The 26,339-nt window shown below is 40.5% G+C and overlaps 1 protein-coding gene across 4 annotated transcripts in view; it reads right to left on the bottom strand.

Annotated features, from left to right (window-relative positions):
* The window catches only part of DTNB (dystrobrevin beta), a 245,529-nt gene that overhangs the window by 72,115 nt on the left and 147,075 nt on the right, over positions 1 to 26,339 (bottom strand). For all 4 annotated transcript variants that reach the window (XM_047853827.1, XM_047853828.1, XM_047853825.1 and 1 more), the window contains exon 10: positions 6,549 to 6,626. In XM_047853827.1, coding sequence (XP_047709783.1) covers positions 6,549 to 6,626 — 78 coding nt within the window. The remainder of the gene's footprint in view (positions 1 to 6,548; positions 6,627 to 26,339) is intronic.

Raw genomic sequence — 26,339 nt, 5'->3', positions numbered from 1 at the left:
TTGGCACCCACTCAGAAAGCCATTGTAATACTATTATAGTGCAACGCATCTCTTAACTTGGTCATGTGTCTTCAGCTCAGAAATAATATAGAATATGGCATTTTCTGGCCTTTAAAAAATAGTTTTCCTTCTTGTGAAGTATGTGTTAAGTTAAAATTTTTTGACTGATAAAATCGTGCCTTTACTTATGATTCCTAGTAATTGGTAACTTCTTAGAATTAGTGGCTCTAATATCTACGTGTTGCTACCCAAAGATGGTGGCACACAATACATCTTTATAAACCAAACAGACTAGAAAGCACTGTTTAATATTTGAGGAAAATAAAAATGAGGTGGTAGGGGGGTAAAAAGGGCCTCCTGAAACAAATCTATGCTAATGCGGGAGTGATATAATCTACTTAGGTATGCAATTTTTTTTTCAGAAATCACCCAAAAAAGAGGTCTATAGCTAATGTCTCTTCAGCACCCTTACCTTCTCCACAGACAGCAGACCCCCTTCTTTGGAAAACCGACCCCTACCCATTCAACCGTGGTAATCTAGGTAGGGCCACCAAACAGAAAACCCCTGGATGGGTAACATGATCTAAGATGGACCAAAAAGAACTCTCACTGGGAGTTTCCAAGTTGGAACTAAGAGAAAGGCAATCGCTATAGGGTTGAGGTTATGAAATATGAACACACAGGTCTCACGGATATATTCCCTGCTGTGTGAAAGGTAACTATTATAGGGAAGAATCAGCTGACATACAACAGGGAGGAGCAAGGAGCATGAGGGTAGCAGAGGGAGACAGGGAAACACCTAAGTGAGTTATAGCCCCCCTGGCTCTGGTCATCCCTGAGGCCCAGCCACGTACAGCCCTGCTCTTCTTCCCCCAGTTTGGCTACAAAAACAAAAAAATCTTCTTGTTTTCCCTAAGCTCATCCAAACTGAGCTTCTGTCACTTATAGCCAAGGGTTCTGACTAAAATAGAAACTGATACCAGAAGTGGGGAGTAACACTGAGTGGAACTAGCTGAGTCGGGTTGAGGAATGGATGGCAGCAACACTCCATCCCAGGGAGGGGACACATCTATCTTTGCTACGTGCCCACTAAGAAAAGCAACTGGTTCAACTGTGATCTTAAGGATCGTGGGGCTTCGATCTTGTGCCCCTGATGGCTGGAGTTCCAGGCACCGGAGAGGAATAATAGGATGGAGCAGTGATTTCCCGAAGTCTTCAGAACGAAGGGAGGGAGATGGGTTGTCTGGAAGCCAGTTGCTTCAGCCCACCAAGGGTGAGATAATGAAGACAATTAGGATCTCCTGGGGGCTGTATTGTTCCAAAAACCCCAAATATAAACCTCAACTCTTTGGCAGAGTGGGGTAGGGACAATTACCCAGTCATGTGGATAGTCTGTGGTTCGAAGCGCTTCCTGTACAGACTACCAGCTAAACGTTCTGCATCCTCCCTTTGCCTTCTAATTCCTGGAGCGGGCCTTCTTCTGGGCTCCTCTCCCCATCCGCTTATGCTGTAGTCTTCTCCAGTCTGTAAAATCTCTTTCCACTCACCCACCTGCTTTGCTGCTTCCAAATTCTTGTTGGTATGGTCTCCTCTTTCATTTTTCTTTCTTCTTGCGGGTTTTTACTCAAAATAATCCCAACACTTCATTTTGGTGGTGTTTCACAAGGAAACACAGCAGATGTGGCTTAATATGCCATGTTTTCCGTCACCTCTCTTTTCCCCGCTGTCCGAATTACAATTCTCCTACTTTCTGATCTCTACCTTTGTGGACTGGGTGCAAAGTGCTTACAACTTATCATTTGCTTCAGGGCAGGAGGGGCTAAGGAGTCATAGAAAGACACACCTAGACCTGACCTGGGTGAATGGACATAATCTATGTAACCAGGGTCCAGGGCTGTTACAGCACGTGGACAGACTCCTGGGAGAGGCATGCACCCATTTGCAGTTGTACATGGAATGCTACATTATGGGAAGGAAAACCCTAGGAGAGGAAACCTGTATGAGAAGGTGTGTGTACGTATATACTTTTGCACACATCTGTGTGCTCGGTAGCAAAACGGTGGTCTGCCAACAGCCTCTGTTATTTGTCCTTCCCACGATCTCTCTCTTCTGTTCTTGACAGTATGACCATCTTTTGGGGACACACTCCCTCCTCTGTTTTGATGATGTAGGTTTAATGGGTGTGGCCTACCACATACACAAGGGTGGGCAGTAATCCAATCCAGGACAGTTAAGAACCCTTCCTTGGAGTTTTCTTTTTTTTTTTTTAACGTTTTTGTTTACTTTTGGGACAGAGAGAGACAGAGCACGAACGGGGGAGGGGCAGAGAGAGAGGGAGACACAGAATCGGAAACAGGCTCCAGGCTCCGAGCCATCGGCCCAGAGCCTGACACGGGGCTCGAACTCACGGACCGCGAGATCGTGACCTGGCTGAAGTCGGATGCTTAACCGACTGCGCCACCCAGGCGCCCCACCTTGGAGTTTTCTAATTGAAGGGAGGAAAAGCATAACTTCTTGAGTGCCAACGCTGTGGCTGTGCGTCTGAAGCCATCGGCGGTATTGAGAAGTAGGTGTTTCGCAGCAGTAGGGAATGAAGATGGCATTCTGTGAGTAACCAAGAGATGGAGAAGCCACAGATAGACATCCCGACGGCTTTTAAGTTGCTTTTGTGATCCGTGGACACTTCTGCCTTTGCTTTCTGCTTTTGCCTTTGTCTTTGTGGGTTTGTCTCTTTTTGTTTTCCTTTTTGTTTTTTTAACTATAGTAAGAACACATACCATAAGATCTACCTGGTACTAACTACGAGCACAATGCTATAGAGCAGTTCATTTACAACCTTTTCATCTTGCTTAATTGGGTTTGTGCATTTTAAGTTAAATTTTAATACACGAAGTTAAAAGAGTTAATACTAATATACCAACTGAATGCACAAAGCAAAAGGTGTCATATTGGAAGTTTTTGTTACTGCCATAGTTATATGAACTGCCCACAGAATTGTAAAAGTTTAAATATTCATAAATAACGCTAAGGCTTTAGAAGACATTAGAAAATATTGGCATAATTTTCAATATTGGTCTGAATATATGTTATGATTTAAAACAGTATAACAGTGGGTGCCTGGGTGGCTCAGTTGGTTAAGCATCCGACTCTTGGTTTCGGCTCAGGTCATGATCTCATTGTTCATGGGTCTGGGCCCGTGTCAGGCTTTGTGCTGGAAGTGCAGGGTCTGCTTGGGATTCTCTCTCTCCCTTTCTCTTTGCCCCGCCCCCTGGCTCGCTCACTCTCTCTCTCTCTCAAAATAAAAATGAATGAATAAATAAAATAATACAGTACCTTAGTCCAGAGACTAATACCACCATTCACATTCTGAACCCTGGGGAAAAAGAGGGACAGAAGCAAGCCTTGGAGGAAATCCAGTAGAAGGTGGAGACTTTAAGCCTCTGTTTTAAAGTTTTGAAAGTTTTTTGTTGTTTGTTTTTAAGTACATTGTTCTCGTTATTTTATTTTATTTACTTAAATTTTTTAATGTTTATTTATTTTTGAGAGAGAGAGACAGAGCATGAGCGGGGAAGGGGCAGAGAGAGAGGGAGACACAGAATCTGAAGCAGGCTCCAGGCTCTGAGCTGTCAGCACAGAGCCCGACGCAAGGGTCAAACTCACTATCTGTGAGATCACGACCTGAGCCGAAGTCGGACGCTCAACTGACTGAGCCACCTAGGCGTCCCTCTTCTGGTTTTTTTTTAAAGAAAGCAAATTTCCAGGAACTATTTAGTCTAAAGCAAAGATGAAATTTCTTTCCAATTATAGAAATTTCAATATAGGAATACTAGAAGAATATTATATAGAGCAAATCCCTACAGTGGACCCTCTCAGGAACATAATTCACAGCATCTCACATGACAGCCAGCATCTTTGCCATTGATAAGTTTTTCTTCTTTAAAAAGTCACTCTTACATTTGTGAGCATCTTCTATTTGGACTCACATAGTATTTTTGACCCTTGGAGCTATCACTACTTTCATACGCACTGCCTCCTGAAAAGGCAGAAACTGTAGCTCTTACAGAAACTGTAGCTCTTAAATTTTTCCTGCATTTTTATTAATGTGCATGTTCTTGTCTGATTCAGTGATTTATGTCGTATGCTGAGTCCTAAAGGAAACTTCTTAATTCTGGAGAGTAGCTTTATTCTCCTTGAGGATTCTCTGCCCCAGCAGAGAAAGGTTCTGTATGACTGGGATGATGTGCTGGGTTCCTAGCTTTCACCAGACTCTGGAGACACACGTCTAATGACATTTGGAGGAAAAAAGAAAAACTGATGAATCCTTAAGGAAGTAAATAGAATACTAGTTGGAAATTTACATTGGTTTGGTAACTTGGGCCACAAAAAGCCAAACCTACGGATTATGCAATTGATGCCCACGTGTTACATCATAATCTCATCCTGAATATAAATGAAATCTAAAATTCTAAGGACTAAATTGTTAGGATGGGAGCATCTTGTTCCCATATGGCAACTACTCTTCTTCATAAATTATAGCGCTCAGTCTTCCTTTCTGGCCTGCTAAGGGCTCTGGCTGCCTTTGTTCTGCTGGTCAACGCCTACAAAGTCTGTGATAACCACCTCTAGGAAGGACCAAGTCTACTAGACTTTGCTAAAAAGAGTGTCATCTATAAGCTATTGTTTCTTCACCACCTCTTCTCTCATCAGTTTAGTTCTTAATTTTTTTTAATGTTTGTTTATTTTTTGAGACAAACAGAGACAGAGCACTAGCGGGGGAGGGGCAGAGAGAGAGGGAGACAGAGTCCCAAGCAACTCCAGGCTCTGAGCTGTCAGCACAGAGCCCAACGTGGGGTTGAACTCAAGAACTGTGAGATCATGACCTGAGCCGAAGTCAGATGCTTAACTGACTGAGCCACCCAGGCACCCCTCATCAGTTTACTTCTTAAATAGTGAAAACAATATCTTAAATTTTCGCATAACCCCACAAGGTAGACACTATCATTGTCCCCATTTTATATATTTAAAAAAAGAAGATAAAAATCTTGTTCAAGGTCAGGTGAGAGCCAGGACTTAAAGGCAGCCAGTCAGGCTCAAGTCTGTGCTGTAGTCAAGAATACCACTTAAATCTGCTCAAAATAAGCAGTAAGGGGGGCGCCTGGGTGGCTCAGGTCACGATCTCGCAGTTTGTGAGTTCGAGCCCCGTGTCAGACTCTGTGCTGATAGCTGGGAGCCTGGAGCCTGCTTCAGATTCTGTGTCTCCTAATCTCTCTGCCCCTCCCCTGCTCATGCTCGGTCTCTGTCTCTCTCAAAAATAAACATGAAAAAAAAAAAAAAAAAAAAGAAGCGGTAGTGTCTCAACAAGGCTGTAGGCAAGGACTCTTACCTGATCGTCTTGAGTTTCCTAGTGGACAACACATTATCAGGTCACTCTGATTTAATCCCAAAACCCTCTATTCCAGTTTATTCCATAGCTTCCTTCTAAGGCTCTTTCCCAAACTTGCTTGATGATAAGAATCACCTGGAATACTTATTGTTAGAGGTGTAACTTCTCAAGATCTCAGGATCCACTGGGTCTGATGTGGTCCCAGAAAATTGTATTTTTAATAACTGACCCACGTGATTCTTTTGAATCTTCTCAGCAGTCAAGTTTGGGAAAGAGTGCTCCAGGAGTTTTAGCCAATGAAAACAAACACAGTTGATCTTAAGTATCATATATTATATGTTAAGTCACAGTATTATTAAGCAGATGACATTTCTATAGCTGAATTAATCCAAAGCAATCAGTACATATGGCACAAAGTAGTTTTTCTTCAGGAAGAACTTGGGGAGTTGGTTGGAATGTCTTTGTTTTTTTGTTCTTTTTTGGGTGATGACTGTTAGAAAGGATTCTTTAATGGCTGTGCCCTTGAGGGAGTTTCTGCAATACTCTCATTATGGAACAGCTTAAATCAAACAGAAAGTAAGCCATTTTATAGAGTTCTTTTAAGTCCTGCCTGAGAGAATTTTGGAGAAGAGTAAATTAAATAAAGAAGAGAAAGGACTACACAGTTCTAGCTCCTTGTAGGACCCTAAAGGAGACTCTCTGTAAAACTAAGAGAAAGACCCAAGCTTTTCAACTTAAATGTTTATGAATCATATACACATTGATTTAGGAGAATTATCAGGGATTAATTCAGTTCACACAGTCTAATCAAGAAGCAGAAGCGATCTTCAACATTTAAAGAATGCAAATGCAAAATTGTTGAAATTCATGATCATCAAAATATTATTTAATGTTAAAGAAGAGGCTTTCCAAAGTGCCAAATCTGCTCTGACACTATGTTCACTGCTTGTCACAAATGAAGAGTTTCCACCTCAGGCACCACTCACAAGCAGACTCCTTTGGTGCTACATTTACGAGTTAGTGGGGAAAAAAAGAAGAAAAAAAAATCACAAAATAATTTTAAAAGACAGTTAAAGGAGGAGAATTCTGCCCTGTGGAATCTCTGCTTCCCTGGCCAGGCACGTACCCAACTCTGAGCAGTGACTGAGGCGTAGACCCTACATACCTCTTGGTGGGGGTGGGCACCCCAGAGGACAGGTGGCTCACCATGGTGTCGTTCATGTTGGCCAGAGGACGAGGAGGACTGAAAGGAAAGACATTTACATTACATTAATAATTACCAATAGGACCGGGGAAACAAATCAAAGAGTGATAGGGGCAAAGGAACCAACTATCATTGCTTCTGATAAGCACAGTAGGATTCACAGGGAGGAAGGGTGGAGATGGATAGGTGCAGCCCAAGCAAACTCAACAAGAAGGGTTCTTTCACTCAAAGCCAAAGGACCACAGAGCTGCACTGCACCAAGAGGAGCGACTGGTCACACACACACCATGACAGGGATGTAATTTCGCCGGATTTTGTTCCGTAGTTTTAGTGCACAAGAGACTGAGTTCTGCTACTTAATTAGTATCTTTGTATCTTAGGTGTTTCCAGGGTTACGACGTGTTTGACGTTTGTGGTATATTATGAGGGTCACAATGGCAACTTGCATGTTGTTCCTGATTTGGTTAGAGTTCACTGTCTTCCCTTAGATTTGGGTGGACAGACATGATGATGAGGGCAGTGGAAAGGATTAGGTTTCCTGAGCATACCTGAATCAGGCAACAGCACAGCGCAAGCCTGAGGAGGGGAGTGAGACAAAGCAGGAACAGAAAGAAGGACAATGTGTCAAAAATGGGCCCGTGATGGAAGAAGAGATGGGCAGGAAGGCAGCACAGCAGAGTCAAGAAACTGGCAGGTGGGCACAGGGGGAGGGCAGAAAAGAATGATGGAAAAAGCCCATCAAAATAGGCCAACATAAACACAGGATCAAGTTGGGAGGTGATGGGGAGACTCTGATGCCAAAAGATGCTATAGCCATAGCACACGTTTGTCATTGGCAAGAAAGGGAAGATCACAGATGAACAAGATGGATTTAGTTTGCATACTTTTTACCAAAACAGGCTGTTAAGTACTAAATTCTTTTATTAATGCTTTACTAGAATCTTAACAATCAATCCATATTTTATACTTATCCTCTAATCAGAATGCTTTTTTTTTTTTTTTTTTTAAGTAGGCTCCATGCAGACTGTGGATCCCAATGTGGGGCTTGAACTCACAATCCTGAGATCAAGACCTGAACTGAGATCAAGAGTTGTACACTTAACCAACTGAGCCACCTGGGTACCCCTAGAATGCTTTTTTTTTTTATAACATAATCTAAATTTAAATTTTAAGGTAAGTACATTTGATAACTCGTCTGTAGCACTGTTTTTCTGGACTCAAGATCTAGTGCTCCTTTTTGAGAAAGTCTTAAAAGAATGAATCCAAACTTACCAAAAGGAATCTATGATTTTGTTCTTCTTCCTCCCCACCAAGCTCAGCTACAAAGGGTTACTGTCTTGCATTGGAGCCACATGACTATTGCTAAATATTACTCCTGGGAAATCTCTCACTTGCTTTCCTAAGTTGAAAGAAGTACTTTTCAGAGAAATTTGTCCATCAAAGCCAAAAGTGAAGCAAAGAAGTCCTTCTTTCATATTTAGGTGCTTGGGAACTAGCTCCTGGTTTCTCCTTATATTTAAGTGCTGAGTTAATTATGTAAAGTGATTTTGTAGAGGTTATACTTAGCAAGTCTTGGTGAATATTAAGGGACCAGAGCCTTTACTGTTTTGCAGGTTTTACAATACACTCAAAAACGCAAGGGAAAATTTTCAGGTTAAGCCAAGGACTACCTACCTACCTATCTCTGTATCTGTCTATACACTCCTCTTTTTTTTTTTTAACCAATTTTATTTCTGGGTAGGGAAATATTTTGTTTATTTATTTATTTTTGAGAGAGAGCGAGAGAGAGAGAGAGCAAGAGAAAGCACATGGTGGGGCAGAGAGAGAGAGAGAGAGAGAGAGAGAGGGAGAGAGAGGGAGAGAGAGAATCCCAAGCAGGTTCTGTGCTCTCAGTGCAGAGCCCGATATGTGGCTTGATCCCACAAACTGAGATTATGACCTGAGCCAAAGTCAAGAGTTGGACACTCAACCGATGAGCCACCCAGGCACCCTGGGAAATATTTTTAATGGTTTTCCATTTAACAGAGAGGATTAATTTATTATTAAAGTAATTAAATTGTTAAAGTAATTTGCAGGGAACAGATTTAGGTCTCTTGACTTTTAAGCCACAGTACTATGTTTATTTATTACACATTCCTCCCTTTATGTGACAAGTTGCAAAGTAAGACATTCAGAACTGAAATATGCTTTTCTAGGCTAGAATTTAATTCCACATTATATATTTCCCCACCTATCTTCCAGGCAGATATCCAATATTGCCTCCCACACTTTCAAGCCTATTAATGCCAAGTAGCTGTGCTGAGTTATAATCAATGAATCAATCAATCAATCATTTTAGGCTAATAATAAAAATGAACAGAGATTAACTTTAGTTCTAATGGACTAAATGTCCAAATGGAACAAGGAGACAATTCCTATGAAAGAAACAAATCCAATATCACAGCTTTTCATCCTTGAGGGCACCAGAAACATTCTGGTCCTGAAAACAGAATGGGCTTTGCTCGTTTAATATATTATTATTAGTGACCCATTTCCCAAATAAGATAAGGACATGTTCATGCTTTCAGAACTAATACAGATACTTAGTATTTTTCAATATTGAAGATACTACTACATTCAATTTCCTTTCTGACATTCTCAGAGGAAAAATGACAATAGAAAAAATTAAAAAAAAATTTCTTACACATGGATCCATGTGATAAAATTTCATGATTTGTAGTATTTTGTTTGGTCTGATGCCACAAGACTTGTTAACAATCATCTCTATCTCTTGGCAGATAGCATGCTCAATTATTATCATTCTTTTAATGTTTATTTATTTTGACACAGAGAGAGAATGCAAATGGGAGGGACAGAGGGAGAGGGAGAGAGAGAATCCCAAACCGGGTTTGATCCCACAAACTGTGAGATCATGACCCAAGCCAAAATCAAGAGTCGATGCTCAACAAACAAAGGGCCCCATGCTCAATTATTATCTTTTAGCACATACATCAAAACCTCTTCTCTAAACTCAGAACCAGACAGTAATGACTACATTGTAAGTTGGAAGCTAATCTTAACTCCCCCCAAAACTTCATACCATTTGTGAACTTCTAGCACATTTCCCCAGAGAAATAGGTACTATGTGTTCATAGTCCAAGATGAAAGAGGAATTTGAAAACATAAAGGGAGTCTGTACTTAGGATCTACCACTAGACCCACAATTCACTGTGAAAACCAACAACTCAGATGTGGTCCTAGGAGATGTGATACACCAAGAATGACTTCTGGCTTAAACATTTTTTTCATATGTCCAGTAGGACACAGCTGAAAAAATGCTTCCAGGTGTGAAGTAGACATTAACAGTACCAGTTTCAGAAACTTACAAGGCAGAATTGACACAACTCATCAGATCAGCTTTGTTGGTCTTCTTTAACGTGCAAAACCATGTTGAATACCTTGAACATGTCACCAGATGTATATCTTCCTTTGATGAAGATCTCAACAAGGCATCCTTAGACTCTAATGAGTTCCCTGATACCCAAATGACCACCAACCATCTCTTCGTACAAATTTGGGAGGTTCCTTCTTTGTTCATAAGACGTGCCAATTTTTTGAGGAGATAGATGGATGATACAGACAGAAGGCAATCTGCTAGGCAGAAGTAGTCGATACAAAAGAAGACATGGAGAGAATTTTTAAAATCTTAATCAAAAAGAAAGAAGCATTCTTCCTGGGTACCTACTCACAAAAGATAAGTAAGGCTATCTTCATCCCAATAACCTAACTACATATTGATGAAGACAGGTATGTAAACAGATCATCATAATGCAAAGTAGTGAAAGTAGCTAAAATTGAGGAGTCAAAGAAGAGCAGTTACTCTTGGAGGAAAGGAGGGGCAATGGGAGTGAGGCTGAAGTAACACTGAGGAGTTTCTCAGATACAGAAAAAAGTTAAGGGTACCCTGGATGGATGAAATGGTATGGGAAAAGGCACAGAAGCCCAAAAGTACATGGCATATGTGGGTTTAACTTATTTGGCTGGACTCAAAGGCACTTGAAGGGGAAGAGCTGAAAATGCCTCTGGAAAAGTAGATTAGGGCCAGGATGTGAATGAAGCCTGTTCTACCACAAGCTAAGAAGTTTGGAATTTATACCAATGGCATTGGGGGAAACATGGAAAGCTTTTAAGCCAAAGGATGATGTACCTATAGATGGGCTTTGAAAAGGTGACCCAAAAAGGTTGTGAATAAATCACTAACTTTAATCAAGGGTATGCAGAGAAATCATCTGAGAAGCTTTGAAAATAAGATATGCAAGCTCTACCCTCAATTTAATGAACCTGAATCTTGAAGAGAAAGAGGAGTTTTTTCTTTAAAAAAGTTTTTATTTATTTATTTATTTATTTATTTATTTATTTATTTATTTATTTATTTTATGAGAGAGAACACAAGCAATGGAGGGGCAGAGAGAGAGAGAGAGAGAGAGAGAGAGAGAGAGAGAATCTGAAGCAGACTCCAGGCTCTGAGCTGTCAACACAAAGCTCGACACAGGGCTTAAATCCACGAACCATGAGATCATGACCTGAGCCAAAGTCAGACACTTAACTGACTGAGCCACCCAGGCGCCCTAAGGACTTTTTTCCTAATGCATACCCCCTTTAAAAATCATTTATGGACTTTCAAGTTAAGATGGAGGGGTAGCATGGAGACCCTCAGCTTGTCTCATCCCTGAAATGCAGCTAGATCAGCACCAAACCATTTTACACACCTAGGAAATTGATCTGAGGATTAACACAACAATCTGCATAACTTGAGCTAAAGAACTTGGCAGGTACCCAATGCGGAGAGGTGAACTGGGGGAGAGAAAAGCCGTGGAGCATAGGGAGCTGTTTTTGCAGACAGAGGACAGAGAAAGGGGGAGAGTATGGTGTATTGGGAGAGTGCAAGAAAAACACTCCCTCGAAAGTAGCTGGAGAGAAAGAGAGAGAGAGAGTAAAAACACCTGCAGGTGACTGAACAAGAAATCTGTTCCCCAAAACCACGGACAGGAAGAAAGGAGTGTTTTTCAATAGCATCAGGATTCTAAAAACAGTGGAGCATGGAGTCTGAAGTTCCGGAGTTCAGTCCTGGTGGTGCTCTGGTGGGGAACCAGGGCAAATCCCCAGGAGCAGGCAGCGGGCTCTGTCACACGGGTGCCATGCGGGGAGAAGCGGTTCCCCTGCATGGAGTGCATTTGGTAGAGGTCATATGGCCTCCCACAGGCAAAGGTCCTAGTGGACCCCATAGAGCAGCCACATTTGTTGGTATTGGGACAAAGATGCCAGAGTGTGATGAAACCTCATGCTAGCTGTGTGTTGTGATTTGCCATAATCTCTGAACTTCTGCTGCTGTCAGATTGCAGGAACATTTTCTGGGCAAGCTGGCACCCGGCCATTGCTCAGCAAGATCCTCCCCCAGAGAGTCGGCGGGGGTCCAAGCCACAGGGGTCTCCGAAGTGTGGGGTTTTGAAACACAATCCCATCTGAGATAAAACTCATTCTATGAAGCCAGCATTACCTTGATTCCAAAACCAGACAAAGACCCCACTATAAAGGAGAACTACAGACCAATTTCCTTGATGAACATAGATGCAAAGATTCTCAACAAGATACTAGCAAGAGTTATTAAAAGAATCAAGAGAATTAGAAGAACTATTCACCATGATCAAGTGGGATTTATTCCTGGGATGCAGGGCTGGTTCAATATCCTCAAATCAATCAATGTGATACATCACATCAATGAAAGAAAGGATAATAACCATATGATCCTCTCAACAGATGCAGAGAAAGCATTTGACAAAATACAGCATCCTTTTTCAATTAAAAACCCTCAAGAAAGTAGGAATAAAAGGATCATACCTCAAGATCATAAAAATCATATACAAAAGACCCATTGCTAATATCATCCTCAATGGGGAAAAACAGAGCTTTCCTCCTAAGGTCAGGAACATGACAAGGATGTCCACTCTCACCACTGTTATTCAACATAGTGTTGGAAGTCCTAGCCTCAGCCATCAGACAACACAAAGAAATAAAAGGCATCAAAATCAGCAAGGAGGAAGCCAAACTTACACTCTTCACAGATGACATGATACTCTGTGTGGAAAACCCAAAAGACTCCACCAAAAAACTCCTAGAACTCATCCATGAATTCAGCAAAGTCGCAGGAAATAAAATCAATGCACAGAAATTGGTTGCATTTCTATACACCAATAATGAAGCAGCAGAAAGAGAAATCAAGGAATTGATTCCATTTACAATTGCACCAAAAATCATAACATACCTAGGAATAAACCTAACAAAAGAGGTGAAAAATCTATACACTGAAAACTATAGAAAGCTTATGAAAGAAATTGAAGAAGACACAAAAAAATGGAAAAACATTCCATGCTCATGGATTGGAAAACAAGTATTATTAAAATGTTGCTACTACCCAAAGGAATCTACATATTCACTGCAATCCCTATCAAAATAACACCAGCATTCTTCACAGAGACAGAACAAACAATCCTAACATTTGTATGGAACCAGAAAAGACCCCGAATAGCCAAAGCAACCCTGAAAAAGAAAACCAAAGCTAGAGGCATCACAATTCCAGACTTCAAGCTGTATTACAAAGCTGTAATCATCAAGACAGTATGGTAGTGGCACAAAAACAGACACTTAGATCAATGGAACAGAATAGAGAACCCAGAAATGGATCCACAAACGTATGGCCAACTAATTTTTGACAAAGCAGGAAAAGAATATCCAATGGAAAAAAGACAATCTCTTCAGCAAATGGTGTTCGGAATACTGGACAGCTCTATGCAGAGGAATGAACCTGGACCACTTTCTTACACCACGCACAAAAATAAACTCAAAATGGATGAAAGACCTGGGGCGCCTGATGGCTCAGTCGGTTGGGAGGCCGACTTCGGCTCAGGTCATGATCTTGCGGTCTGTGAGTTCGAGCCCCGTGTCGGGCTCCTTGCTGACTGCTTGGAGCCTGGAGCCTGCTTCAAATTCTGTGTCTCCCTCTCTCTCTGCCCCTTCCCCATTCGCACTCTGTCTCTCTCTGTCTTTCAAAAATGAATAAATGTTAAAAAAAAATTTTTTTAATGGATGAAAGACCTAAATGTAAGACAGGAAGCCATCAAAGTCCTAGAGGAGAAAACAGGCAACAACCTCTTTGACCTTGGCTGCAGCAACTTCTTACTTGACATGTCTCCAGAGGCAAGAGAAACAAAAGCAAAAACGAACTACTGGGACCTCATCAAGATAAAATGCACAGTGAAGGAAACAATTAGCAAAACTAAAAGGCAACTGATGGAATGGGAGAGGATATTTGCAAACGACATATCAGATAAAGGGTTAGTATCCAAAATTTATAAAGAACATATCAAAATCAACACCCAAAAAACAAATAATCCAGTGAAGAAATGGGCAAAAGACAAGAACACTTTTCCAAAGACATCCAGATGGCCAACAGACACGTGAAAAGATGCTCAACATCACTCATCATCAGGGAAATACAAATCAAAACCACAATGAGATACCACCTCCCACCTGTCAGAATGGCTAACACGAACAACTCAGGCAACAACAGATGTTGGTGAGGATGTGGAGAAAGAGGAACCCTTTTTGCATTGCTGGTGGGAATGCAAACTGGTGCAGCCACTCTGGAAAACAGTATGGAAGTTTCTCAAAAAATTAAAATTAGAACTACTCTACGACCCAGGAATTGAACTACCATGTATTTATCCAAAGGATACAAAAATGCTGATTTGAAGGGGCACAAGCACCCCAATGTTTATAGCAGTGCTATTGACAATAGCCAAAGTATGGAAAGAGCTCAAATGCCCGTCAACTGATAAATGGATAAAGAAGATGTGGTATATATAAACAATGGAATATTATTTGGCGATCAAAAATGAAATCTTGCCATTTGCAACAACATGGATGGAACTAGAGTGTATTACGCTAAGCGAAATAAATCAGAGAAAGACAAATATCATGACTTCACTCATATGTGGAACTTAGGAAACAAAATAAATGAACATAGGGGAAGGGAAAGAAAAATAAGATAAAGAAAGGGAAACAAACCATAAGAGACCCTTAAATACAGAGAACAAACCGAGGGTGCTGGTGGGGTGCTGGATGGGGGGATGAGCTAAATGGGTGATAGGCATTAAAGACAGCACTTGTTGGGATGAGCACGGCGTGTTATATGTAAGTGACGAATGACTAAATTCTACTCCTCAAATCATTATTACACCATATATTAAGGACCTTGGATTTAAATAAAATTTAAAAATTAAAAAATAAAGTACAATGTTTATGAAGATTTTCTAAATGTTCATTTATTTGAGAGAGAGAGAGAGAGAGAGAGAGAGCATGTATGCACGCAAGCTAGGGGAGGGGCAGAGAGAGGAGGATCTTAAGCAGGCTCCCCACTGTCAGCACTAAGCCTCACCAACACAGACAGGTTGAGATCAGGACCTGAGCCGACATAAGAGTAGGATGCTCAACCGACTGAGCAATCCAGGCGCCCCTATGAAGACTTTCTAAATGCTTACCACATAAGAGGTAAAAAAGGGCATGATAACTACGGTAATACTAACAATTATTGAATGTTTGATGTATACCTATCAGACACTGTGTGTAGAGCTGTAAATATATCATTTTATCTTCACAGTAACCCTGTAAATAGAATTATATATACACACAGCATGTTCTCAGCTAAATAATAAAAGTAAACAAAGTAACTGAAGGAAATATGTCAAAATGTTAAGAGAAGTCGAATTATGGCTAGTTTTTTCCTTCTATTTATACTTTCCTGTACTTCCCCAAATTCTCCGGTTTAATTTTTCCTGATTTCCAGAGAAAAGGATGCTCAATGTTAAAAAAAATTATAAAGCAGAAAAAAAAGACAAAAAAAAAAAAGAAGCTATAACATCGAGTCAAATTGTCTAAAGTGAGCCTATACTATTTTTTGTTATCATAAAGAAAGTAAATTGAAGGAAGATGTTTAACTGAGGGACTGTGAGTAGACAAAAGACCTTTAAATGATTTGAGTAGATGCAAAATTGTACATCCCCTCAGCACCCTCACCACCACAATCCCCCAAAAGAAAGTTAATAAAACATACTAGATCAGGGCACATTATCTCCTCTACCAGACTGTGAGAAATTTGTGTGATTTTTTTTTTTTAATCACTGTATTTCAAGTACCTGGCAGAGTATGAGACATATTTCTGGGAAATATTTGTTGGTCACAAGTTAGCACCATGATGCAGAATACAGAGGAGTGCAGTGTATAAGAAGTAATCTTTCTGTTAAATTCAGGTTTGGTGAAACTATTCTTGGAGAATGAAATAATGACATTATTAGCTGTTATATTGGGTAAGTATATAGGTATTGCTTGCAGCCACAGCAAGTTTTCATCTGTGACTGCGTCATGGAATCAGCAGAATGGGGTGTCTTAAATAACAACAACAGCAACACTTGTTGAGTGCCTAATATGTGTCACACTCAGTTCAAACATTTCCCAAGGGTTCACTCACTTAAACCTTACAGCCTTCGATGAGACAGATACTATTACTAACGCTATTTTACAGATGGAGACACTAAGGCACACTGAGGTCACAGCCAAATCCTGGCAGAAGGAGGATCTGAACCAAGGCGGTACTGCTCTTGTGTCTGTTCTTAACCATGGTGTAGTGTCTCTGCTACCTTTGATTACTGCACTTTCAGAAAAGCTTACTTAAGACTGTTTAGTCTATAAATTATAAACAAAAGCAAGGTGTTAGATCAAAGTTCTTAAAAGGTTGTTTCTATAGGAAGGTAAACCAATATACACCTGGAGTAGTTTTGGGGTGCTCTACTCTTTCCCCTATCACATCCTTAAAGCTCTGTATCATGAATGCCTATCTGAACTCAAACCATCTGGCTGCAGAGCTCTCATCTTTCACCACCTCTAGGCTGCCCCAAGGAAAACTGGGTAAGTTAGATCCTTCAAAACAGATCCTTCAAAACGGATCCTAATTTATTAAGATGAATTTAAAATCTAATCTTAATTTCAAAGGTGTTATGGATTCCTCATCTCAGTCTAACAAAATACATAGGTTTAATGAGCAAATTATCTATTCTATCAGCCAGACAACTGATTAAAAAAGAGAGAGAGATTTTAAGACTGGGCTCAGGACCAACACTGCGTGTAATTACTTGTTTTGGTTTTCTAAGTTGACCTAGATCCAGAGGTAAATACTTTTTGGGTAGAACTCTCTAACCAAGGATGTGAAAGTATAATGTTGTTGTTTAAGCAAAACTGCTACTTAAAAATTATGTGTGTGGGGCGCCTGGGTGGCGCAGTCGGTTAAGCGTCCGATTTCAGCCAGGTCACGATCTCACGGTCCGGGAGTTCGAGCCCCGCGTCAGGCTCTGGGCTGATGGCTCAGAGCCTGGAGCCTGTTTCCGATTCTGTGTCTCCCTCTCTCTCTGCCCCTCCCCCGTTCATGCTCTGTCTCTCTCTGTCCCAAAAATAAATAAACATTGAAAAAAAAATTAAAAAAAAAATTATGTGTGAATGAAGAGACACAAGAACAAAGCCAACTGAAGCCTGAGAGAACACTGAGGTCCTGGGCACCTGTAAGTGCTGTCACTTCTGTAAGTCCTTTGACAGAAACTATTCTGTAGGAAGTCATCCAGATAGTGAGATACTTTTAACCCTACCCTAGACTTTTAAAAGTATTTGCTCATTATCTTGCTCTTCTTCCCAGAATATTCTCCTGTTTGTAGAGGCTAAGACCGTGATCCTGCAATTCTCTTTTACCTTGACAGCTACCTGCCAATCACATGCTTGGGGACTTCTTAACCAGATTTTTTGGTTTCTGTTTATTACTGTTAGTGTGAAAGGGAAAAAGATTTTATTATGCTGTATGCTTTCATTTACTTGATGATCGCCCACAACGATGCTTCACAGATGAAGTGCTTAACGATTTTAGTTAACTATTTTTGTAGCCAGCTATTTGCCTTCAATCCTAGACCCCTGTGTTGCTTCTGAACCGCTCTTCCCTACTCACTTTGATCATACTATTCTCATCCTCAAGATTATGCAGCAGATTCCACCATACTTTAAGACAGATTCAAAACCTACCTTGAAGACTACTTCATTCTTTAATCTATCAAACTATTTAGGCCTTTCATATCTTTCAGGCAAATTATTCTCAGCCCCTGCTTTCAAGTCTTCCCCTTGATACCTACCTGGAATGTCCTTCTTCATAGACTCGGCAAGGTTACACTTTCTCACTTCTCCTACCAGAGAAATTGCTCCTGAAGTTATAGTATCACCACAAAGCCCTTCTGATCACTACAAACTCCATATAAATAAACAAGGACTTTATCAATAGAGAAACACACCAAAATCCATGGCTCATTCATGCCTAGCACTGTTCACTTTGAGAAAAAAACAAAAAACAAAATGAAGTTGAAGGTTGTCTCTGCTGACAAGTTTATAAACCAGTCAGTCCTCATAATCATCAGTCGTCGCAACAACAGGCATTTAGGTTTCAGCTTAATGTACTGTAATTCTTAAGTCAAATCTGATTTGACAATTATCGTGTACAACCAAAAATGTGTAAAATCATTTATAACAAAGACAACAACTTAATTATTTCCGACAATTAACTAAGGACCGGCACCACAAAATAGAATGAAAAATCTTATGAAGTTAGAAGATTTGCTAAATAGTTTACATTTATTTCTTCACTTTTAGAACACTGGAGAAGGTTGGAGAGGGAAGGGTCAATGAACTAACACTTGTTGAGTCCAAGCATTGCATTAGCATTGATCTAGGTCCTCAGATACATTATCTGAATTCTTGCTACTGCTCATCATGGTATTTCTATTTTACTAATAAGGAAATAAAGGTCAAAGAAGAGAATTAACATGTTCTAGGTCACGTTAGTAAGTGGCATAACCAGAATTGGAACCCACTTTTTTTCTGGTTCTGAACTCACTGAATAATTCAAATCTACAGACTCACCATCCTATAGCAGGCACTCCTATATTACCCAAATGGAAATTTCAGATTAGAGCTCTCAGGGAAGAACAGGACCATTGGCTTCAAATCTAAAATGAAGTAACTTAGGAAAAAAAGGGGTATTTCCTGAGTATCATCACCAAATGATAACCAATGATAACACAAATTCATAAGTCAACTTCATGAAGGGTGGGGGTACAGCTGGCTTCCAGGACACTGGAACGTCATTAGGACATTGACTCTTTGCTGAGATCTCATTTTGGGTCAGAGTCTATACAGATCTCATGGCTTTTTATGCTTAACAAGAAATAGTTTCTGCCTAATACTGTAGCTTCACCACTGGAGAATAAAACCTCTTCCCCTAATTCCAATTTGAAATTCCCAGAAAACACCTCAAGTCATCTACCCACTCTGGTAGACAGAGGGCCCAATACTTTGATTGGGAGTTCTCTCAGAACAGCACACCTAGGTCTGAGAGAGGACCAATTCTATAAAGAGGTTATTATTCCCAGGGGGGAAAAAAAAAAGGTTGCAGGGCAAATCAATGAAAAATATTCACTTATTTTTTTTTTTAATTTTTTTTCAACGTTTTTATTTATTTTTGGGACAGAGAGAGACAGAGCATGAACGGGGGAGGGGCAGAGAGAGAGGGAGACACAGAATCGGAAAGAGGCTCCAGGCTCTGAGCCATCAGCCCAGAGTCTGACGCGGGGCCCAAACTCACGGACCGCGAGATCGTGACCTGGCTGAAGTCGGATGCTTAACCGACTGCGCCACCCAGGCGCCCCTATTCACTTATTTAAAGATTAACTTTCTTCAAAAGTCAAGGTTAACTGTCAGTGTCTAGGGTCCAGGTACTGTGGGATCTCTGCTGGGATGATCAGCCTAGATGAACACTACTTTAGGATGAAGGTAGTATATGTTTCTGTCTTCTTCGTCACTAACTTCCAAAATTTAGTAGTCTATAAAACTATTCACAGACCCCACACTGAGACAATATGTGATCTAATAAGAAAACCAGTTTATCTAATTATTCCATTATGATGAAGAGAATACACGAGAGTTACAATGATCTATAATAATGGCACACCATAGCTCTGGTGAAATATGAAGAAGGACAGATTCTAAGATCCCTTTCATCTCTATGATTCTATTACTCTCTCAAAAAACACCCAACCTCTTGACAACAGTCATGACAAATGGAGATCATTTTTATGCTCCTCGAGTAGCGTGATGTTTTGTTCTTTGTTTCTATGTACCAGACCAACCATCTCCGTTACTCCACTATATTCTATGATTATCCGCCAAAGCAAATAAATAAAAAAACAAACAAAACTGCCTTTTGGAAAACCATAAGGTTAAAAAAAATATATGGTACTGTAAACGTAGTATAAATACGATATTACTTGTTTACAATGAAGTTTCTCTGACTTCTAGGGAAGTACATCTCATGATATTATTGGTCATTTACAATTAACTAAGCAAGAGGAAAGATTTCAGTTTCCAAACCAACTACTAATCTAACTAAACACATTGCAACTAATTCATCAATGTAATAAAGACCTATGAATAAGATATACATGCTTCAATTTCTGTTTCTAGCAGTTCATCATAGCCATTTGTGGTATAATACTTATAATGAAATATTTCTCAGGAAGGAAAGGTTTACCACAAACACATTCTTATACAGAACTTTCACCACCAGATGACAGCTAGAGGGACCCTGAGGAACCTGGATATCCTGCTCTACTCTGGAAAAGGACAGAATTATAAAATGAATTATTGAATTAGATTATTTAGCACTACGGATCAGTTTAATTGTTATTATATTGAAAAAGCAGGGGAAGGGTCCTAATAAGACAGATAACTAAAGCAACAGAAATGTATTATTTTATTTCAAAAACTTTCCACACTAAATCCCTCTCTCTTTGTTCTCTTTATTCATTAAACTTAGATAGGAAGTTGTCAATACTTTATATAGATGTTAACTCCTGTATTTCTAGAAAAATGAGAAAAGACAGCAACTTAAAAACTTCAACAAGTTTCTGTTCACAGAAGAGTCAACGCATGGTGCAACACTGTCATTTCCTGACTGTTCACATGATCGTTACTGAAATCTGTGTTCAAAAATGGAAACAGATACATTATTAGAGAAGACACGCTGATTCTCAGGTATTTTTATAACGAAGCAGACAGGAAAAGATAACAGTGGGCTTTCCCTTTATAATAAATGCCTGGGAAGTTCCAGAGGCCCTTGCACCCTGCCAAAAATAAACATAATCGTCATCAGCCCAGCAGCTGAAGCAGCAAAAACATAAAGGCAAGGAAAAGCCATCAAACCTTTACGTTCTGTAGCAAATGCCTCTTCTTTCTCTATGGATCTGACATCTAGTGTATTACACTGCTGTTGTCTCTAAGGAAACAGAACAATCGCATGACGAAGAATCTTCTCCACAAGGTAGTTTATCCCACGGAACATCTTGGGGAGAGGAGGTACGACGAGCTCACAGTTCATTAGAAGGCAAACACACGTCTGCATCCGTCAGCAAGCCCATCAAGCAGTCGGGTGCAGCCAATGACAGAAAGGCAGATGTCACACACAGAGTAGGTACCACTCCTTGGAAGCGGAAACATGAAACACACCTCTTGCAAGAGAATCCAAGTTCCGCTGCAAATTACTGACCCAATTAATCCAGTCGGCAATTCCATTCTGATGGGGCCATTAAGGAGCATCCCCCACCTCCTCTCCTAATGGCCAACTGTTTGACAGGAAAGCAGCCTGCGGTACTGTACCTGCCAAGCAAGCTGGGTAGGTAGGATTGGGAGGAAGGGAGAGTTAGGAAGGCTTAGTGTCTCGTTTTGTTGAGGAGGAGTTAATGGGAACGGTGGCAGAGTGAAAAAAATAGACGATGGTGTCTACCTACCCCTTGGATGTGAAGAGCTCCTGGCTTCAGAAGGGCAGCTCATCAGAGGGCAGCTGAGAAGGGCTGTGCAGTGTGAGCTGCCGAATGGGCTTTCAGGGACACCTCCAACAGGGCACTCCCAGGATGAGGACGTCCCTGACACTCTGAGTCATCCTGTGCCCTCCTATCTCTTTCATCTCCTCAGTAGCCCTTACATCTGTCTGGCCCCGGTCTCCACCTCCATCGGCACCCCCACACTGCCGTAGCTGGCCAGCCCAACGTCAATAACATCGTAAGGGCTTTCTGGTAGTCCGCTGGTGTCCACAGAACTTTTGATTGTTACTCATCTGATCTCCCATGGCTAAAATTGCTTTCCTAAGAACAGTTCTCACGTGCCATTCTGCTTCAAATCACTGATTCCCTACCAGTCTCCCAAATGAGGACAAACACCTTCCTTTCTGCAGTCACTGCCCAGACACTACAGCCTCAGTCTCCCAGTCCGTCTTATTTTACCACTTCCTTATACTTCCTAAGAGTCTGAGCAAAAATGTCACATAGGCCCTGACTTCTCTGCCACAGTAAAACAAAAACAAAACAAAATGGTAAAAGATATACAAGTACTACACTAAAAACAGGAAAGTCAAAATGAAACCCAGACTAAAAACCTAAGTGCCTAGCAAAAATTCTATCATTTGCTAAGATGCGCGAAGAGGCAAGAAAAGACAAGACACATCAGACAGCTAACTGGTTAATATAAACACTTTGATACCGATTTTAAAAACCTGAAAAATAAAACGGATGTATGTGTTTGAATTCTTGGCAGAAAATGAAAGAAGTGATTTAGATGATATATCAGAAATATGGGGCGCCTGGGTGGCGCAGTCGGTTAAGCGTCCGACTTCAGCCAGGTCACGATCTCGCGGTCCGGGAGTTCGAGCCCCGCGTCAGGCTCTGGGCTGATGGCTCAGAGCCTGGAGCCAGTTTCCGATTCTGTGTCTCCCTCTCTCTCTGCCCCTCCCCCATTCATGCTCTGTCTCTCTCTGTCCCAAAAATAAATAAACGTTGAAAAAAAAAATTTTAGATGATATATCAGAAATAAAATAAAAACAAAATAGCAGTGAGATAATATCTCTCACGGTTACAAACGCTGAGGACAGACAAGGGGGAGCAGAGCACAGAATGTGAAGGGCAGTGTGAACAGCAATGGGTTAAAATTAATTTCGGGTGAAAAAAAGAACCACAGCACAACAGAGATCGAAATACCTTAATTTTATAATAAAAACACATGAAGGGGGAAGAAAGGCGGGGGGGGGGGGGAGTGAAAAGAATGCATGTTTGGGAGAGGTGGGTTCTTGTTCTGATTCCGGCACTAAGCAGACTGAGTGACCTACATGACTCTGGACAATGAAGCCCTTTGTGCCTCAGCTAACTGGTCTGTGAAATGAAGGGAGCTGGTTCTAGAACAGTGGCTTCCACATATGCTCCCTGGGCACCAAAGGATTCCATGAGGTGCTTCAGTCACCATGAAGGAGGGCAAGAGGATCAGATCTCAACCTCATTTCCATAAAAGCAGCTCCACTCCGCTCCACATAAAATGTCATATAAACAAAATATTCCACTGCTGCTTTTTAAAAAAGTTTAAAAACTCCTCTCCTTACTACACAATTTAAATAAGAAGTCTCTGCTATGCTCATGCATAGCAGCCTGTTCTTTTCCTTTATAGGACTTATCACGGTTTGCAATTATATGTGATTCGCCTTGACTTCTTGATTGGTCTCACTTAAGAGGCTGTCAACTTCCTGCGAACGGGGCCCACAGAGTTGACTGCACCCTTGGGTTCACACCACACACCTAACACCACGGCTGGCATATAGTGGGTGCTCAACAAATACTGGTTCAATAATGACATTTTATGATTCTACTTATAATTCTAATCTACTTGAAACAATGGATTAGCTAAACCTAAAAGTGCAAACTGGTGCAGGGCTCACTTGAATTTTATTTTTTATTTATTTATTTTGAGAGTGGGAGAGATAGCACAAGAGGGGGAGAGGGAGAGGGAGAGGGAGAGAGAGAGAGAGAGAGAGAGAGAGAGAGAGAGAGAGAGAAAGAATGAGAATCCCACATAGGCTCTATGCTGTTGGGAGTCCAACGTGAGGCTCAATCCCACAAACTGTGAGATCATGACTTGAGCTGAAATCAAGAGTCAGACACTTAACTGACTGAGCCACTCAGGCACCTCCTCACCTGAATTTCAAATTGAGAATATGTATTCAAAGGATAGCTAATGGTCAGGCCATTTGGGATGGTGAGAACACTTGAGCAGGAGGCCTAATGATGATGAAACAGTGTGCTCAGGGGTGCACTTGAGCACATGAAAACAGCAGCACTTCCCTCCCATATGGACTAAACACATCAGGCCAGCGATGCCTGTTAAAGCAGTCTTGGTATTTAATTTCTGGGCCAAAAGAATCTAAAAGTAATTTGAAATGCCCTAATACATTAGGGAGTTTGCAAGGGGAATAAAGAACCACACACCATTCATTAAATGTGTATCAAAGTCTCTGCTGGAAAGGCCACACAGAGACCTTTGAAGACAGTGCTGTGACAGTGAATTATAAATCAGCTAAAGAAGTAGTGGAGAGACTTCAGGTTCAAGGTGGCAGATTGAGCACATGCAGAGAGCTTACCCTCCTGCACCAAAGAAAAATGATTTGAAGATATAAAAATAAATTGATGTATACATAGCTAGAAGCAAAGCAAAAAAAGGAAACTCTTTAAATCTAAAAAAAGAAGTATCCCCCAAGGAAGAAAATAAACAAGAAGCCACTGTGGTGAGCAAGGGTTGTGCAAAGCTTCCATGACCCCCACACAAGGACTGCTGCCTCCTTTGAGGAAGCTGGAAGAACAAACCCTCAACTCACCCTCCCTCCAAAGAAACAGAGAAAACAGAGCATCTATAAAAGTCTTTAAAATTAATATATTTAATATCCTCAGGCACCTAAGGCATAGAATAGCATCCATAAAATGTTCTCTTTTTTTAAGTTTATTTATTTTGAGAGAGAGAGAGTGCATGCATGTGAGTGGGGGAAGGGCGGAGAGAGAGAGAGAGAGAGAGAGAGAGAGAGAGAGAAAATCCCAAGCAGGCTCTGCACTGTTAGTGCAGAGCCCCAATGTGGGGCTCAATCCTGCAAACCATGAGATCAGGACCTGAGCCAAAGTCAGATGCTCAACTGACTGAGCCACCCAGGTACCCCACATCCATAAAATGTTTTGAAAAGAAACAAATTAGAGATTTAAAAAATGAAAATCATAATTATTGAAATTAAAAAAAAAAACACTCCAAACACAGGATTAATATAATACTGAATCCAATGGAAGGCGGATCGTACATTTTCTTTAAAAGTTAAGAAACATGAGAGCGAAATTCAGTTTTAAACTCTCTTTGTCAGAGTTCCAGAAAGACCAAAGAGAATGAAGAGGCAATTGTATCTGAAACAGATAATGGCTGAGAATTTTTCAGAACTGATGAAAGATATGAGCCTTTAGAGAATAAGAATCCTTTGAGTAATAAAACAAATTAAATAGAAATAAACTTTTAAAAAAAGGAGCTCATAGCCAGATAGATTATATAGTAAAACTATTATAAATAAAAAATAAAAATAAAAAAATAAATTATAGTAGGGGCGCCAGGGTGGCTCAGTTGGTTAAGTGTCCAACTTCAGCTGAGGTCATGATCTCATGGCTGCTGGGTTCGAGCTCCACGTCGGGCTCTGTGTTGACAGCTCAGAGCCTGGAGCCTGCTTCAGATTCTGTGTCCCCCTCTTTCTCTGCCCCTCCTGTACTTGTACGTGTGCGCTCTCTCTCTTATTCTCTCTCAAAAAAAATAACAACGTTAAAAAAATTTTTTTTAATTATAGTAAAAACTATAGCACTAATGTTATAAAGGAAACTAATGTTACTCGTAAAATACGAGAGATTCAACAGAAAGGAAGGAGAATCAGATTGTTATCATCAAAACTGGTTACAAGATAACAGAGGAATGATACCTTCAAAGAATGAAGGGAAAACATCTTTTGGCTAGATTTTAAATCCAGCCAAATTATCATTCCATAATGAGGGTATGCCACAACAATTAGGCAAGAAAAAGAAAATGTATCCAAATTGTAAAGGAAGAAGTAAAACTATCTCTATTTGCAGATGACATGATCCCATATATAGAAAACTCTAAAGAACTCCCCAAACAGGGGTGGGGCTAAAAAAAAAAAAAAAAAAAGAATCCAACAAAAAACAAATAAAACCCCCCAAAACTATTAGAGCTAATAAGTTCAACAATGCCACATGACAAAAGGTCAATACAAAAAATCAGTCGCATTTCTATCAACTAGCAATGGGTAATCTAAGAACGAAATTAAGAAAACAATTTCAATTACAACGGCATCAAAAAGAACAAAATACTCAGGAATAAATTTAATCAAAGAAGGGGAAGACTTGTTGTACACTGAAAACTATAAGATATCATTGAAGGAAATTAAAGAAGGTCTAAAAAAATAAAGGAAAGCCATTCCGCGTGCATGGACTGGAAGATGTAATAGTCCCCAAATTGATCTACAGATTCATTGCAATCCCTGTCAAAAAATCACAGCTGCCTTTTTTATACAACTAGACAAGTTGATCCTTAGTTCATATAGAAATAAGAGAAGAATAAAATAGCCAAGACAATCTTTCAAAAGAACAAAATTGCAGGATACGTATCTCCCAATTTCAACTTGTACTAGTATGTTCAAAGGTTCAGAGATATTCATAAATA

Source organism: Prionailurus viverrinus, chromosome A3 (genome assembly GCF_022837055.1).
Source record: "Prionailurus viverrinus isolate Anna chromosome A3, UM_Priviv_1.0, whole genome shotgun sequence".
In the NCBI taxonomy this organism is placed as follows: Eukaryota; Metazoa; Chordata; class Mammalia; order Carnivora; family Felidae; genus Prionailurus; species Prionailurus viverrinus.
The sequence above is the reverse complement of the archived record's forward strand: the minus strand, read 5'-3'. Positions and strand labels throughout refer to the sequence as shown.